Below are 14,891 nucleotides of genomic sequence, written 5' to 3' on the forward strand. Positions count from 1 at the left end.
CACAAGAAAGTAAAGGTCTTAAGTATTACAAGTTCTACTCTCGCGGCATCAAATTACTCAAGCTTTTAGCACCCGCTATGACCCAAAGGTTCGTTTCTTTCTTGATCCTCTCAAAAACGACTTGCGTAGGTGTGCTTTTGTTCTTGAAGACTCTATCATTTCTCTCATTCCAAACCTCCCAAATGATGAGCATGGCGAGAGAAGCCATACCCTTGCGGTTTTGCCCCGATGATATCATGATCCACCACTCCGGGAAGGATAAATTGCCCAATTATTGACATGAGAAACCGGAATGTCGAAACCTTCTTTGGCCTTGTCCCAAAGACGCAAAGCCACGGTTTATAATACTAGAGATATTCACAACAAGTTTTAAATTTCTCATATATTTATATGATATATGAGCTAAAAAGTTATGGAAGTACTCAAATATGAAGTTTCCATGCATATAACATTACAATTTTCACTCACAGGGACATGAACCTCACTCAACTGTTATTGGATACAAGTGAATATTAAACCAAAATTAAGCAACATCTCTTTGAAAAAAACATTAATCAAAGCAAAGCGAGCTGTAACTCCTTTTCAACACCTGGCACTTGTCATGAATCACTGTTGCTCAATGTAAGGTGGGAGCACTCCTTGGAGGAAATAGCTCAACATTGTCAGGGCTCGCTCGGGCTGGAAGGATGGAACCATATGGCCAGCTCCCCTCACAGAGAGAAATGTGAATCCACCGGAGTACTGCTGAACATAGCCACCGACCTTCAAGTGCAACCAGGGAAGCCGTCAGCTAGTTTCACGGTGAAGCATCATCTATTTAGATGCATATAAATGTTCGGAAATTAGGAATTTCGTACCTCCTCTTTTGCAGTCCATGGGCGCCATGAAGTGGTGACAGGGAGGCCAAGGTCTTGAATAGTATACCTCGTGCCCGGAAGCGAGCACACATAATCAAAGTCACCACTGCGAAATAATAGGCAGTTAAATTTTTACCGCTATATATACTTTTCAAGTGTGTGAAAATACCGGGTGTGGTGATTCAGTATGTACCTGAATATCCAAACTGGGAGCTTGTGCTCGATTAAAAATTTGATTGTTGGGAGCATGGACATTGGCGAATCGTTCCAGTCCAAGTCTCTGGAGGAAAACAATAAGATGAGTTATATGCTTGTGGATGAAAAGTTCAGGCAAAAACATTAGCACAAATCAAAGATCTTACGCGCAGCCTGCCCAATCAGTTGTTCTAGCGTGGAAGGCGCTCTGCACCGCCGGGTCATTGAGGTAGGCGGTGGTAGGATAGTCGCTACATGGATCATACCCAGGTAACTGCAATTTGATGATCAGAAAACCACAACCGTTATAATATGACAAATTTTATTGGGCAAATAAATATTTAGGCCTTTCGCAGAAACATTTGTTGTCTGTTGGAAGGAAACATATATAGGAGTTGTTGTCTTACGTAGCTGCTGGGGTAGTACGCTCCATTAGACGCGCGGAGACAAACTGGAGCGTATATGTTGTAGGCACTAACATGACCTGAGTGGAACCCATCCAAAGCGCCACGGCATGCTGGCTCCGAGAGTGTACCATTCAGGTTGTCGAAGTCGCAGTTTTTAGTGACATTCTGGTACACCTCGTCGGACATCATTGCATGGGTCCAGAGGAAGTCAAGCCCTCCCTTAATGTTCCTGTTCGCATCAAGGTATGGATTTCCAACCTTCAACACCAAAGGGGCCGATTATTCAGAGTGAAAAAGGAGAAACATGAATATTTCATATACAGCATTTTATTGTGTAAATTTTACGTACCAGGACGCCCTGCAGGTTCACGATGGTTCTGTTGTTGTAGGTGTTGTGGAGCAGGATGGTGGCGGCGAGCTCTGGCACATAGTGGCCGGCGAAGCTCTCGCCGGAGATGTAGAATGCGCGGCCCTTGTATTCCGGGAACCTCTCTAGCCATTTCACCAGAAAGACATATGCGTCATCAGCTGTTCTCTCGTCTCCGCTGAGATTATAGTCCGAAGATGTGTTCGAATAGGAGAATCCCACACCGGCAGGCGACTCCAGGAAGATCACATTAGCGACTACCATTTTCAGAAAAAAAAAATCAGTGCTCTACCGAGCCGGCTAAGTGATTCCCAAAAGGGAAGGGTTAAGCCTTCGGTTACCGTTGTTCCAGGCGTTCACGTTCCTAGTGAGCGTTTTGTTGTCTTCAGATACGCGGAACGGGCCGAGCTCCTGCATTGCCCCGTAGCCGAGCGATGAGCATCCTGGACCTGTCGACAGACATACATATCCAGCGCATGAACAATTAACAACTAGCAACAAAATTCCCCAACTAAGCAATGCAGAAATCTTCACAAGAGATAGATTACGACTATGAGTTTATAATTCTAACCTCCGTTGAGCCACAGGACGAGCGGCTTTTCTGCAGCACCGGAAGGCGCTTCCACGAGGTAGTAGAAGAGCGCGCGGCCGTTCTCCTCATCGACGGTCACGTACCCACCGTACTGGTCGAAGTCGACTCCTTGTGGCTGCCCCGGCAACGCCGTGATCTTGTCGGCTGCCTTCAGGGAACTCTGGTCAGAGAGAGAGCTCTCTGTACTCAGGCTGGCGGCAACCCTGTCAGCTATGTTACGGACTTTGAATGTATCCGTACTGCTAGCGCTGTTCTTCCTAGAAGAAATGAAGGCTTTCAACTGAGCCTCCTGGGATGCATTGGCGTGCATCTGTAGCGCAGCCAGGGATATGAGAAGCAGAGACAAAAATGAAATGGTCTTCATCTTTGATGAGATGATTGTTGATCTCTGACCCTGAGATGATATATATCATACACATGCAGGGCTTATATAGGCGCAGAAGAAAGGGAACGGAGAAGTTTGCAACAAGGACTTTTGGATTCTTGCATTTGTATATTTCAGGTAAAAACGGTGAATATGCTTATGTTCTTGTTTCCGCTTAAACATTGCGAGGAGGATCACTGCTTATTTGCACCAATGCTTTGATCCGTCAAAACGGCCATGATTGGTTGAATTGACATGCAGCCGGGTATTGAGAGCGAAAGGGGCACTTAAGCCGTTAGTTATCCTTGTAATGTAGAGTTTTAGCCTGTAATTTATCGGGACTAGTCTTGTTTACAACGACAATTTGGAAGTTAACCAATGGCAATTCGTGTATGTACTGTGTGCTCTTTGCCACTAGATCTATGCTTTGGAGAGATGTATGGTATAGCGAGGAAATTTCCATTTTCAGATACGAGTGACAAATGGAAGATTGTGGGAGGGTCATGCAACATACACACACTTCATGCAGTGATTTTCTTATTATTCAATGTACTAGAACGGTGGCCGAGCAAATGCGGGGCATCAGTCTTTAGTGTTAAGTAATAATTCTTTTAGAGGTTAGCTGACTTTTGTACCCAGGAAAAATTTCATGCGAAGCACGCCTCATATTTTTATGCCAAGCTTTATTACCCATAATAAGTTTTTTCGGACCACATTTAAAAACTATTGAAAAAAAAACTTGCAAATACAACTTCTATTTTTTCTACCAAACATTTCATTTCTTTCCCTATATACCATGTGAACTGAACTTCTAGAGAGTACTTATGTTTGTTGGTTCTTTGGACCTTGTCTGGGATAACGATAGTTCAAACCAGAATTAATTCTAACAAGGAAACATAAATTTCTATAAACTGGTAAAATAGCTAATAAGGCTGGTCATAGTGGTAAGTATCATGTAGTAGTATCATGCATGATATTATCTCAATAATGGGTAGTATCATAGTCATGATATATTTATTGTTTTTTAGAATCTCAATGAAAATTTGTGTACAAGATTTGTTTAGCATTAACTTCTCTCGTTGTTTGCGCTATGATACGGTATCTACCTATGTTACTCCAATCTTCTCCCTCCTCTTAATTAGCTGCCACATCTGCATTTTTGTGACCAATGTGCATGATACTAGCTATGATACTGACACTATGATTAGCCTAAAAAATTTAAACTGATATACAACGACATAATGTAGATATAATAATTGAAGAATATATATTTCAAGTTGCTTCATTAGGGTGCCTTATTTAGTTATTGAAACTAAAAAAACTTAATGCAAAAAGTGGAAATCCAAATTCACATTCTTTAATAAAAAAATTCAAAGGAAGGTGCAGTCCAAATTAAAGTGGAAACAATGATGAAAATATTAAGCCAAGTACAAACTAGGAACTTTAAATTGAAGTTTAGAAAACATTCAGGAGATGTGTCCATTTGTGAACAATGTAGAGTTCAAATTTTGCATGAAGTTTTAAGCTTTGCCTGCTAAGTTATTCTGCCTATACTATAATAGGACTCCATACGAAGTTTCAGTTTTTTTTTACAACATTTCAATATTTTTATTAATTGAGAATGACTTGCAAACACAAGTTTGATTTTTTTTTTTCAAATGAAAATTTCGTTTTTTACATTTATGTCACCATATGATCAAAACATGTACATATGCCGTCACATTTTTTTTGATTATCTTCAGCCTTATTTGGGATACTTATAGGTTAAATTAAAATTAATTATAACTATCATAAGCACAAAAACTAAATCATGATATTTTCTTCATTTGAATTTAGTACTCTGCAACAAAATGGATGTGTGCATCTATTGATGCAAGGGATTGGGTTATATTCCCTTTTAAAAAAAAGGGGAATTCATTAACCTCGCTCAACGACCAAAATTAAGCAAATAAGCATTTAAAATGAGAACATTAATCAGAAGATTGCGACTCCTTTTCACATGTTGTTCGAACACGTTTTCACATAGATAGACCTATCATAGAAAAATTAAATTGAAAATATTTGGAGAAGACTATGAAAAAACCTATCAAGATCCTCGAATTGAAAGAGACACTGAGAGGGATGAAGAGTCCTAATTCTGCCTATCTGGGATGGAACTAATTCTATCTAATCTGACTTAGAGTGATGGTTTTTCTCTAAGCTGGTAGCGGCCCATTGAGGAATGAGCTCAACATTATCAAGGCTCTCTCTGGCTGGAAGGATGGAACCATATGACCAGCTCCTCGCACAGTAAGAAATGTGAATCCACCGGCATACTGCTGAACATATCCTCCCACCTGCAAGTGCAACGGTGAAGCCATCAGTTAGTTGATGGCTAGTTGTGAAGAATCATGCATGTATGCAGATGAATATCCTAATTGTAAAACTCGGAATTACCTCCTCCTTTGCTGTCCATGGACGCCATGGAGTCGTGACCGGAAGGGCGAGGTCTAGGACAGCGTGTCTCGTCGCATGAAGCGGGCACACAGAATCAAAATCACCACTGCAAAAATGTCAGTAAGTTGGCAAGTCTGCAATACTTCTGAAGTGTATGCTAGAGAATATTAAGTCATGATTTCTTACCTGAATATCCAAACGGGAAGCTTGCTGTCGACTAAAAATTTGACGGTGGGGAGCATGGACATTGGCGCATCTTTCCAACGCAAGGTCCTGCGAAGTTATAAGGATCGAACTTGCCGGTGAAAAACAAGTCGATCTGGTTACTAATTACTGATATACATTGGCATACAAATTATTTCGTGCATGGATCTTACGAGCAGCCTTCCCACTTTGTCGCTCTAGCGTGGAAAGCATTCTGCACTGCCGGATCATTGAGGTAGGCTTCGGTAGGAATATCACTGCATGGATCATACCCAGGAAACTGCGATTTGAAGATAAAAAGATGGCGTTAGCAAATAAGAACATGGGCTAGTTTGCCCCGAAAAGAATACTTGTTGTTAAGAAGAAAAAAAGAAAACAGGAGTGGTTGTCTTACATTGGAACTCGGGTAATACTTTCCATTAGGCCCTTCAAGGCAAACTGGAGCGTAGATGTTGTAGGAATCAATTTCGCCTTTATCGAAGACATCGAAAGCGTCGTTGCATGCCGCCTCTGAAGAGGGTGTCTCCACCGCGCTGTCAAAGTTGCAGTGCTTGGTGACATTAGCATAGACCTCATCCGACATCACCCCATGGGCCCAGAAGAAGTCGATCTTCCCCTTACTATTAATGTTGTCGTCAAGATACGGATTTCCAACCTTCAAGCCAAAACGAGACTCATTTATGTTATCATCATCGCTGCTTTCAACCAGTATTATTTTCTATCACTACACCATGTACATTTGACGTACCAGGACGCCCTTCAGGTTCACAATGGTCCTGTTGTTGTAGGTGTTATGGAGCAGGATTGTGGCTGCGAGCTCTGGCACGTAATGGCCGGCGTAGCTCTCCCCAGAGATGTAGAACGCACGGTTCTTGAACTCTGGAAACCTCTCCAGCCATTTCACCAGAAAAATATACGCATCATCAGCCGTTCTTTGGTCTCCGCTGAGATCGTAGTCAGCAGAAGTGTTGGAGTAGGAGTACCCAACACCGGCGGGTGACTCCAGGAAGATGACGTTAGCCACTGCCATAATGTTTGACAATCAGGGTATTAGAGAGTTATAACCAGTTGAGATCAATCTATAACCTGCTCATTCAGGGAGGCTAGGCGCCTCAAAGAGGACGGATTAAATTAACGGGTAGAAGCCATATATAGGTTACCGGAGTTCCATGCGTTCAGGTTCCTGATGAGCTTTTTGTTGTCCTGGGACGATACACGGAAGGGGCCGAGTTCTTGCATTGCCCCGTAGCCGAGTGAAGAGCATCCTGGACCTGTGTATTTACATACATATATATCTCAAGAGTGATCAATTAAGAAGAATTACATATGCAAGTATCAATACAAAAAATTCTGCAGAAAATTTCACTAGAAATGTCCGACTATTTTTTTTTTTTGAAACAAGGGTAAAAGCTTTGCTCATTTCATTGAATAAGATAGGAGTTTTACAAGAAAGTAAAAAGATTTTTACAAAGGAATGTCCGAGTCCGACTATGAGTTTATAATTCTAGCTAACCTCCGCTGAGCCAGAGGAGGAGTGGCTTTTCGGCAGAACCGGAGGAAGGTGCTTGGACGAAGTAGTAGAAGAGCGCACGGCCGTTGTCCTCGTCGACGGTGACGTAGCCGCCGTACTGGTCGAAGTCGACGCCCTGTGGCTGGCCCGGCAACGCCCGGATCTTATCAGCCGCCTTGTGCGAGACTGCGGAGCTGTTCTTTGCAGCATTCAGGCTGCTGGCAACCCTGTCAGCTATGTTATGCGCTTTGAACGCGCCGGAAGAGCTGATCTCGCCATTCTTCCTGGATGAGATGAAGGCTGTCAGCGCATCCTCCTGGGATGCGTGGGTGTGCAGATGTAGCGCAGCCACGCAAACAAGAAGCAGCTGGGACAAGAAGGAAATGTTCTTCATCAATCTTTTGGTGAGGTGATTGTTGATCTATGAGATGTTGAGAGATATCAATGGCATGCAGCCGTGCAGGGGTTTATGTATATAGGGTCAGGATAATGAGGGGAGTACCATGCAGATTGAGATCGGTGAGATTGATATGGTGTTGTAAATTGTAATACAGAATCTTTAACGGTCTTAATTGGTGCATGTATTAGAGTGCTGACTTCTTGCTGTCGGTGGATTAATTTGCTGAAAAGAAATCTACGGACGGACAGCCGCCTGGGCCCTTAATTTCTGGAACGCATGCAGGACCGACCGTGCGCACGTCCAGCGGATTAAGGCACGCATTAATTCTCCTCAAAATCTCTCCTTACCTGTACATATTAATTGTCTCCAACTCTGTCCCTGTTCATTAGTAGGAAGGGAGACGGATTTTCGGCCAGTAATCGAAGATAGAGAAACGCATTAGCTGCTCAATTATTACTCCTTAATTAGTTTTCATATCAGCGTTTTTGTGGGACCAATATGTTGATGTGGAAGCTAATTAAATGTTGAGTATCTTAGACTAGTCATAATGCATAATATCATATAGAAGTATCATGCGTATGATAGTGCCTCCTCCATCTCAGTTTACTAGTCTTCTTCGTATCTCTAGGTCTCTAATTTCAGAAACTTAATTCGGCTCCCGGGTGCGCATGATCCCTCTACCATAAAAACATCTTTTCAAGTGTTAAATTTTTTTGATAAAAATATTTACATGTACAATTTCATAATATATACGTGTTCGCTAAGTTTCACGAAAAAAATGACATTTTTGTAGTCTATGTGAAAAAGAGAAATTTTATCTTGTGACAAGTCTTTGTTTTAGCACTGAATTTTGTTTTTTTACACACGTCACGCAACAATTCAATTTTTCATGAAACGACTTTGTGAGCTTCTATCACATGAAGATGTACGTGCGAAATTTTTGTTTCAATTTTTTTGATATTTCAAAATATGTCTAACATGCGTTTTGAAATAATGGGAGCATACGCTCCCATGTGCCAAAATATCACTCCCCTCTAATTTCACCTATATAATTTAAACTATATAATGCAAAATTTATATTATTAGAAAATAGAATATCTAAACTTTTTAATGATATAATTTTTGTAACATGTAAATAATGCTAACTTGATCATATTTGCGGCCTAGGATTACGCGTACGCCTAATAAACTGTGAGATAGAGAGTCCTACATGTTACTATGTCTACAATAAATGGTATCATATACTTGTATCATAGTATTCTTATATTAATTTATTTTGTAGAATCTCAATGCAAATTTATGTACAATATGTATTTGATATTAAGTTTGTAGTAATATGTGTTATGATACGGTATCTATCTATGATACTCCTATAATCCTCTCTCTCATCTTTAATTGCACTACCACATCAGTTTTTTGCATGAGGTGCATGATACTGCCTATAATACTCATATTGTGAGTAGTCTTAGCTAGTATATCATGCATATTAGTCCTATAAAAATACTGATGTGACAGCTAATTAAGGAGTAGGGAGGAGATTAGAGTAACATAGGTGGATACTTATCATAGCGCATATTACGAGAAAAATTTAATGCCCAACATATCTTGTACACAAATTTACATTAAAAAACAATAAATATATCAATGCCTATGATACTACTCAATGATGCTCCCTTTATTTTAAAATACAACTTAGACATATTTTGAAATGTCAAAAAAACTGAAACTAAAAATTTGCACGTACATGTTCACGTGCTACGTGTCAATAAACACGTTTCATGAAAAATTGACCTGTCGTGTGATGTGTGTAAAAAGATAAATTTTGGTGCTAAAATTAAAGCTTTTGCCAAGACAAGTTTTCTCTTTTTTAAATAGACAACAATTTTTTTTGTGAAACTTGACAAATGCACATATATTATGGAGGTGTACATGTAGAAATTTTTGTCAAACTTTTTGGATACTTCGAAAAATGATTTTATGGTGGAGGGAGCATATGCACCTAGGAGCCGAATTGAATTTCCGCCACTATAGAGATAGTATCATACAAAAGTATCATATGCATGATACTATTACATGATACTTACCACTATGACCAGTCTTAGGCCCCTCATCTACACATGTATGCAATTATTGTTATATTACTGTAAGAAAAGCAGGCACTAAAGAGAGTTAATTCTCCGGCGTTATATTACCAAAAAATCTGAAAAAGCTCTCCAGTCCTATAATTCCATCCGAAAATCGAAAATAGGGAGTAGCAAAGTTGTTGATCGATCCATCGCGCCGTACACGAAAAGAAATAAAGAAGAGGGCAAACAGACTTACTCCCTCAGTCAGGATTATAAGATCCTAAAAATAAATATAGCTAAAATCAAAGACTTGATAACTCAACTCATTAGTTATGCACCTATAATTTCATTTGCACGTGAAAAGAGATAGAAAGGACAACAAGCATTAATATATGTGCATTCGGCTTCTTTCCAATCTGATCGTCCCGATGTTTAGAGTTAGACATATATTAGATAGTATTTGGATGTCGCAGGATGTGTATATAATTTGTAGTTGCCTCCTGACTTATATAGAAGAGCCTTCTTAGTCTTCAAATTTTGTACCTTATATATACTCGTCTGAGAGATTTACTATTTGATACAACATCTACCTCATTACGCCAATCTCTCTCCTCTCTAACGTTCTATAGGCCAACGTGTGCTAATGAGAAATCCATGTAGTGTTGATTTCTGAGATCCTTCCGCACTCTTAACAACACATCAGCATGATTACGCGGTTGATTGGTTTTAACTTCAGTTTGGCATAAGATCATGCACATTAATTAATTTGGCACTGTGTTGGATTACATGAATTAATTTATATTTTTACGAGATGAGAGTTTTTAAAGTAAATATCTGGTGCACTGATGGCGTGTACTCGGCGTATGCGAACACGCTGTTGGGGAACCCCAAGAGGAAGGTATGATGAGCATATCAGCAAGTTTTCCCTTAGTAAGAAACAAATGTTTAATTGACCAGTAGGAGAAAGGCATGACTTCTAAAGGTGTTGCTGGCTAACTAGTGGCAGAACGCACTACCGGCATCGACAACAACATGGAACCTGCACACAATACAACCAAAGTATTTTTCCCCAAGTTACAGTGAGGTTGTCAATCTCACCGGTTTGCTGAACAAAAAGTATTAGACGTATCGAATGGAAGGAGATATTTGTAGATTACAGTTGAATTTATCAGTAAAGAAAATATGGCCGGGGTCCACAGTTCACTAGAGGTGTCTCTCCATAAAGAAATAGCATGTTGGGTGAACAAATTACAGCCAGGCAATTAACAGAATATCGACCATACATGACAAGATGATTACTATGAGATTTGTTATTGGGCATTACAACATAATACACAGACCATAATCCAACTACGTTTATGACTAATAATTCAACTTCAGGTTATCACCCGAACCACTTTCAGTATTAAGTTGCAAGCAACAGACTATCACATTAAACAATGTGTGTAAAGTAAACAATATAATTACCCTTCCATAAAACATTGTTATTTTCTCCCTAGTAGCAACAACACATCTACAACCTTAGAAGTTACAAAGTCACTCTCCCAGAAAACAAGAGGCATGAACCTACTATCGAGCATAAATACCGCCTCTTGGAGTCACAAGTGTCTTGGGCAGAGTTTCTACTAGCAACGGAGAGCATGCAAGATCAAAAATAACATATGATGAATACATAATCAATCTTAACATAGTATTCAACATTCATCGGATCCCAGCAAACCAAACATATAGGATTACATAAAGATGATCTTGATCATGTAGGTCAGCTCAAAATATCGATACATGAAGCACAAGGTGGAGAAGGCAACCATCTAGCTACTGCTATGGACCCATAGTCCAGGGATGAACTACTCGCGCATCACTTCGGAGGCGGGCATGGCGATGTAGATGCCTCCGGCGATGGTTTCCCCCTCTGGCAGGGTGCCGGGAAGAGTTTCAGAACCCCCCCCCCCCCCCGAGATGGGTTCGGCGATGGCGGCCGCGACAGAATTTTTCGTGGATGGAGGCTCGGGTATGTAGGGTTTTCCCGAGAAGATGTATAAATAGGCGGATGATTGAGGTCGGTTGGGCGCCTGGTGGGCCCAGACCTACCCTAGGCGCGGGCCAGGTCCAGGCCGCGCCTAGGGGTCGTCTGGCCGACCTGCTGCGCATCTTCGTCCCCTCTCTGGACTTCATCTTCGTTTCGGTAAAATATTGACTTCGGCTTTTGTTTCGTCCAATTCCGAGAATATTTCTTGTACAACTTTTCTGAAATACAAAACCAACAGAAAATAGAGAACTGGCACTATAGCATCTTGTTAATAGGTTAGTGTCAGAAATCATGTAAAAGTGCAACGAAGTGTAAGCAAAACATATATGAATTGGTGTAAAACAAGCATGAAGCATCAAAAATTATAGATACGTTTGAGACGTATCAGCATCCCCAAGCTTAACTCCTGCTCGTCCTCGAGTAGGTAAGTGAGAAGAAAAACATAATTTTTGAGGTGACATGAAGCCAGCACAATCTTGATCAAACATGTAAAACATTGTGTGCTGAGATCTAAGTACTTTAACATAGACATGATAGATATAATTCAATTGAACTTAGGAACTATGTTATAACATGAAGAGTAACTCAAACAAACATCATGAATAATAGTGCATTGAAAGCAAGCTGTGTGTTTATGATCATAGAGTAAACATAACAAAGTGGTACTCGACATGTCCTTTATGCAATAGCAAAACATAAATGCAAGGACACATTCAAAGTTTAAGAGGTGACTAGATACAAGCAATTTGAAAACGAGCAATTAATAGCACAATCATGAATAAATCAATAATAATTTTGGGACTATGCACATTGCACTAAGAATGACAATTATGCTCTCTTAATTGGTGCATAAGGTAGAAGATGAAGACTCAACATGAAAGTAAAAGAAAGGCCCTTCGCGGATGAAAGCGAGGGATTACCCATGTGCTAGAGCTTTTTATTTTGAAAGCAATAGGACTATTGAAAATATTTATTTTGAGAGGTGCTACTTATGTCAAAGGTAGTGATAAATAGTACTCCCTCCGTTTCATTCTATAGTGCCTATAGTTTTTTGGCACAGAAATTAGCGCAAGAGTATTCTTTACATAAGACCCCTGGCTTAAAGATTTAAGATCAGAGTAATTTGAGGAAAATCGATAACTTCCTAAATTAACATAACAAATCCCACAAATCTCTCTGGTTGACTCTCCATATATGTGCAGCCAGGTTCTACTATTAAGAAAAAAATGCTTCCTAAATCTAAGGAATCGTTAGGGTTATGCATTAGGAATCTCAATTAATTGTTTCTCTTTTGTATGGATTTTTTTCATGCATGTCGTGTGGAAGCTGACCGGTAGACAGGGTAATTGAAAAAAAAGCCAAGCTACAACCTTATATTCTAAAACAAATGCTAAAAATCTATAGGCATTATAAAAAGGAACGGAGGGAGTATGACTTATGCATAATTACTTCCTATAATTTTGCTTGCCTCATGCATAATATACTAATAGTGCTCACACCTTGTCCTAATTAGTTTGGACTTCCATGGATTTTCATCACATACATATGTTTTAACCAAGTATCACAAAGGGTTACCTCCTTGTCTCCTGTACAAAGGTCCTAGGAGATAAATCTTATTTGATTTCTCAGTTTTGATGAATCTCAACTTTTTGGACATCCATACTGGGAAAATAAGGACAACAGATATTTTGACTTTTGCCCAGCTGAAACTTCTACCATGTGAACATGGCTTTAGTTGGCGGCCCAATGTTCCTCTCTAACAATATGCATACTCCGATCTTTGCAACTCATGGTAAATCTCCCTTAATTACTTCAAACAAGATGAGCATGCATAGTATTTCACATGATATTCAATAAAGGCATATTGATGGTGTTCCCCATGACAGCATGGTTATCACACAACAAGCAACTTAATAAGAAATAAAAATGCATAGAGCATAATATTTACCGCAATATTTTTTAGACTACTTTCCCATGAGCTATAATTACACAAAAACAGGTGATTATTTTTGAAAGTTTAAAGGTAACACACAAGCAATTTACTTTGGAGTGGCGGTGAAATACCACATATAGGTAGATATGGTGGACACAATTGGTAACTTTGGTTTTTGGTGGTTGGATGCACGAGTAGAGCTCATATTCAGTACAAGTGAAAGCTAGCAAAAAATTGGGAGCGACCAACTAAGAGAGCAATAATAGTCATAATCATGCATAGCGACAAAACTTTATCAATCAAAGCATAAAGTGATATTACAAGTAAAAAACTAAATGATCATAGAGGCTTTAGTTGACTGGTTATAGTCATAACATGGTGTAAGCGTGCGCCAAGTCAACCCAATAAAGCATCAAAGGAGAATACCATAATATTATGCTTTTATGATAGAAACAACACATGATTTTTTAAATGACACATTATGCACTCTCACCCATTTAAAACAAGTCATGATACAACAATAAATACTAAGCATATGACAAGAATAACATCCAACATGACATGCCAAAGTCTATGCCACAGTCTAGACAAGCTTCCTTTTGCATCACTATAGTCATGATATATTTTACTCGTATCCAACACCAATCAATTTATTTGAAATAACTATCAGAGATGAAATATAATATGGATCAGAGAGCTAATCATACATCAATAAAGAATACTAACATGCTCTGAACATAATTCAAGTGAAAAAACAAGAGTTAAAAGTAGTACCAGAAAACTAGAACACTCGCTGAACAATAACAGCGAAAACTAGAGCTTTCTATGCAATTAAAAAGGAGCGGGTCTGTCTCCAAAACAAATGTGCCGGGATCGAACATATGCTACAACAAACAAAACTAAACTAAACTAAACTAAAAACAAAAATAAAGACGCTTCAAGAACAACGCATAGCTTATGAAGCAATAAAAATATAGCGTATAGAGAGATGACATGTTGCTTTGTTGATGAAGAGGTGATGCCTTGGGCATCCCCAAGCTTTGACGCTTGTACCTCTTGAATATGTCTTTGGGGTGCAGGGGAATCCCCAAGCTTGATCTTTTGTTCATTCTCCATCTCATCACATCAGTCTTCTCTCCCTACACTTAAAAACTTCCTTCATAAAAAAATTTCTCACAATTCTTCATTAGCAGCATTAGTACAATCAAAATAAACAAATCCACTTGTGTTCATTACTAATATATATAAAACATCTATTAAACCATAAGCTACTTTAGCAACCTTTCAAATAGTTCTCAGATCAAAATAACTCAAAAAGAAAGAGATTTAAGAGGCAAATGCAAATAGTGCAGAAATCTGTTAAAACAAAACAGCACGTAAAGATCGAAATTTCCGAAAATGATCTATTCCTTATCTCGAAAAGTGGTCCACTAACAAAAGTTAGATAATAACCTGGTACATATGCATAAACAATGACAGCTCAAAATTCCACTCAGGATATTTATAAGAATTTTTATGGTAACAATACATA

The 14,891-nt window shown here is 39.3% G+C and overlaps 1 protein-coding gene across 1 annotated transcript; it reads right to left on the reverse strand.

The window, feature by feature from the left end:
- Positions 1-606: 606 nt before the first annotated feature.
- Positions 607-7,326, reverse strand: LOC124657092 (pheromone-processing carboxypeptidase KEX1-like). Its single transcript, XM_047195704.1, has 16 exons — positions 6,936-7,326; positions 6,583-6,693; positions 6,171-6,445; positions 5,817-6,077; positions 5,596-5,702; positions 5,405-5,491; positions 5,219-5,324; positions 4,984-5,118; positions 2,398-2,812; positions 2,168-2,275; positions 1,809-2,083; positions 1,460-1,717; positions 1,220-1,326; positions 1,051-1,137; positions 858-963; positions 607-762 (listed from the first exon to the last, which is right to left on the reverse strand). Exons 1-16 carry the CDS (start codon positions 7,324-7,326, stop codon positions 607-609), a joined length of 2,985 nt encoding a protein of 994 aa, XP_047051660.1.
- Between the last annotated feature and the right edge of the window lie 7,565 nt (positions 7,327-14,891).

This window comes from Lolium rigidum, chromosome 5 (assembly GCF_022539505.1).
Source record: "Lolium rigidum isolate FL_2022 chromosome 5, APGP_CSIRO_Lrig_0.1, whole genome shotgun sequence".
NCBI lineage: Eukaryota > Viridiplantae > Streptophyta > Magnoliopsida > Poales > Poaceae > Lolium > Lolium rigidum.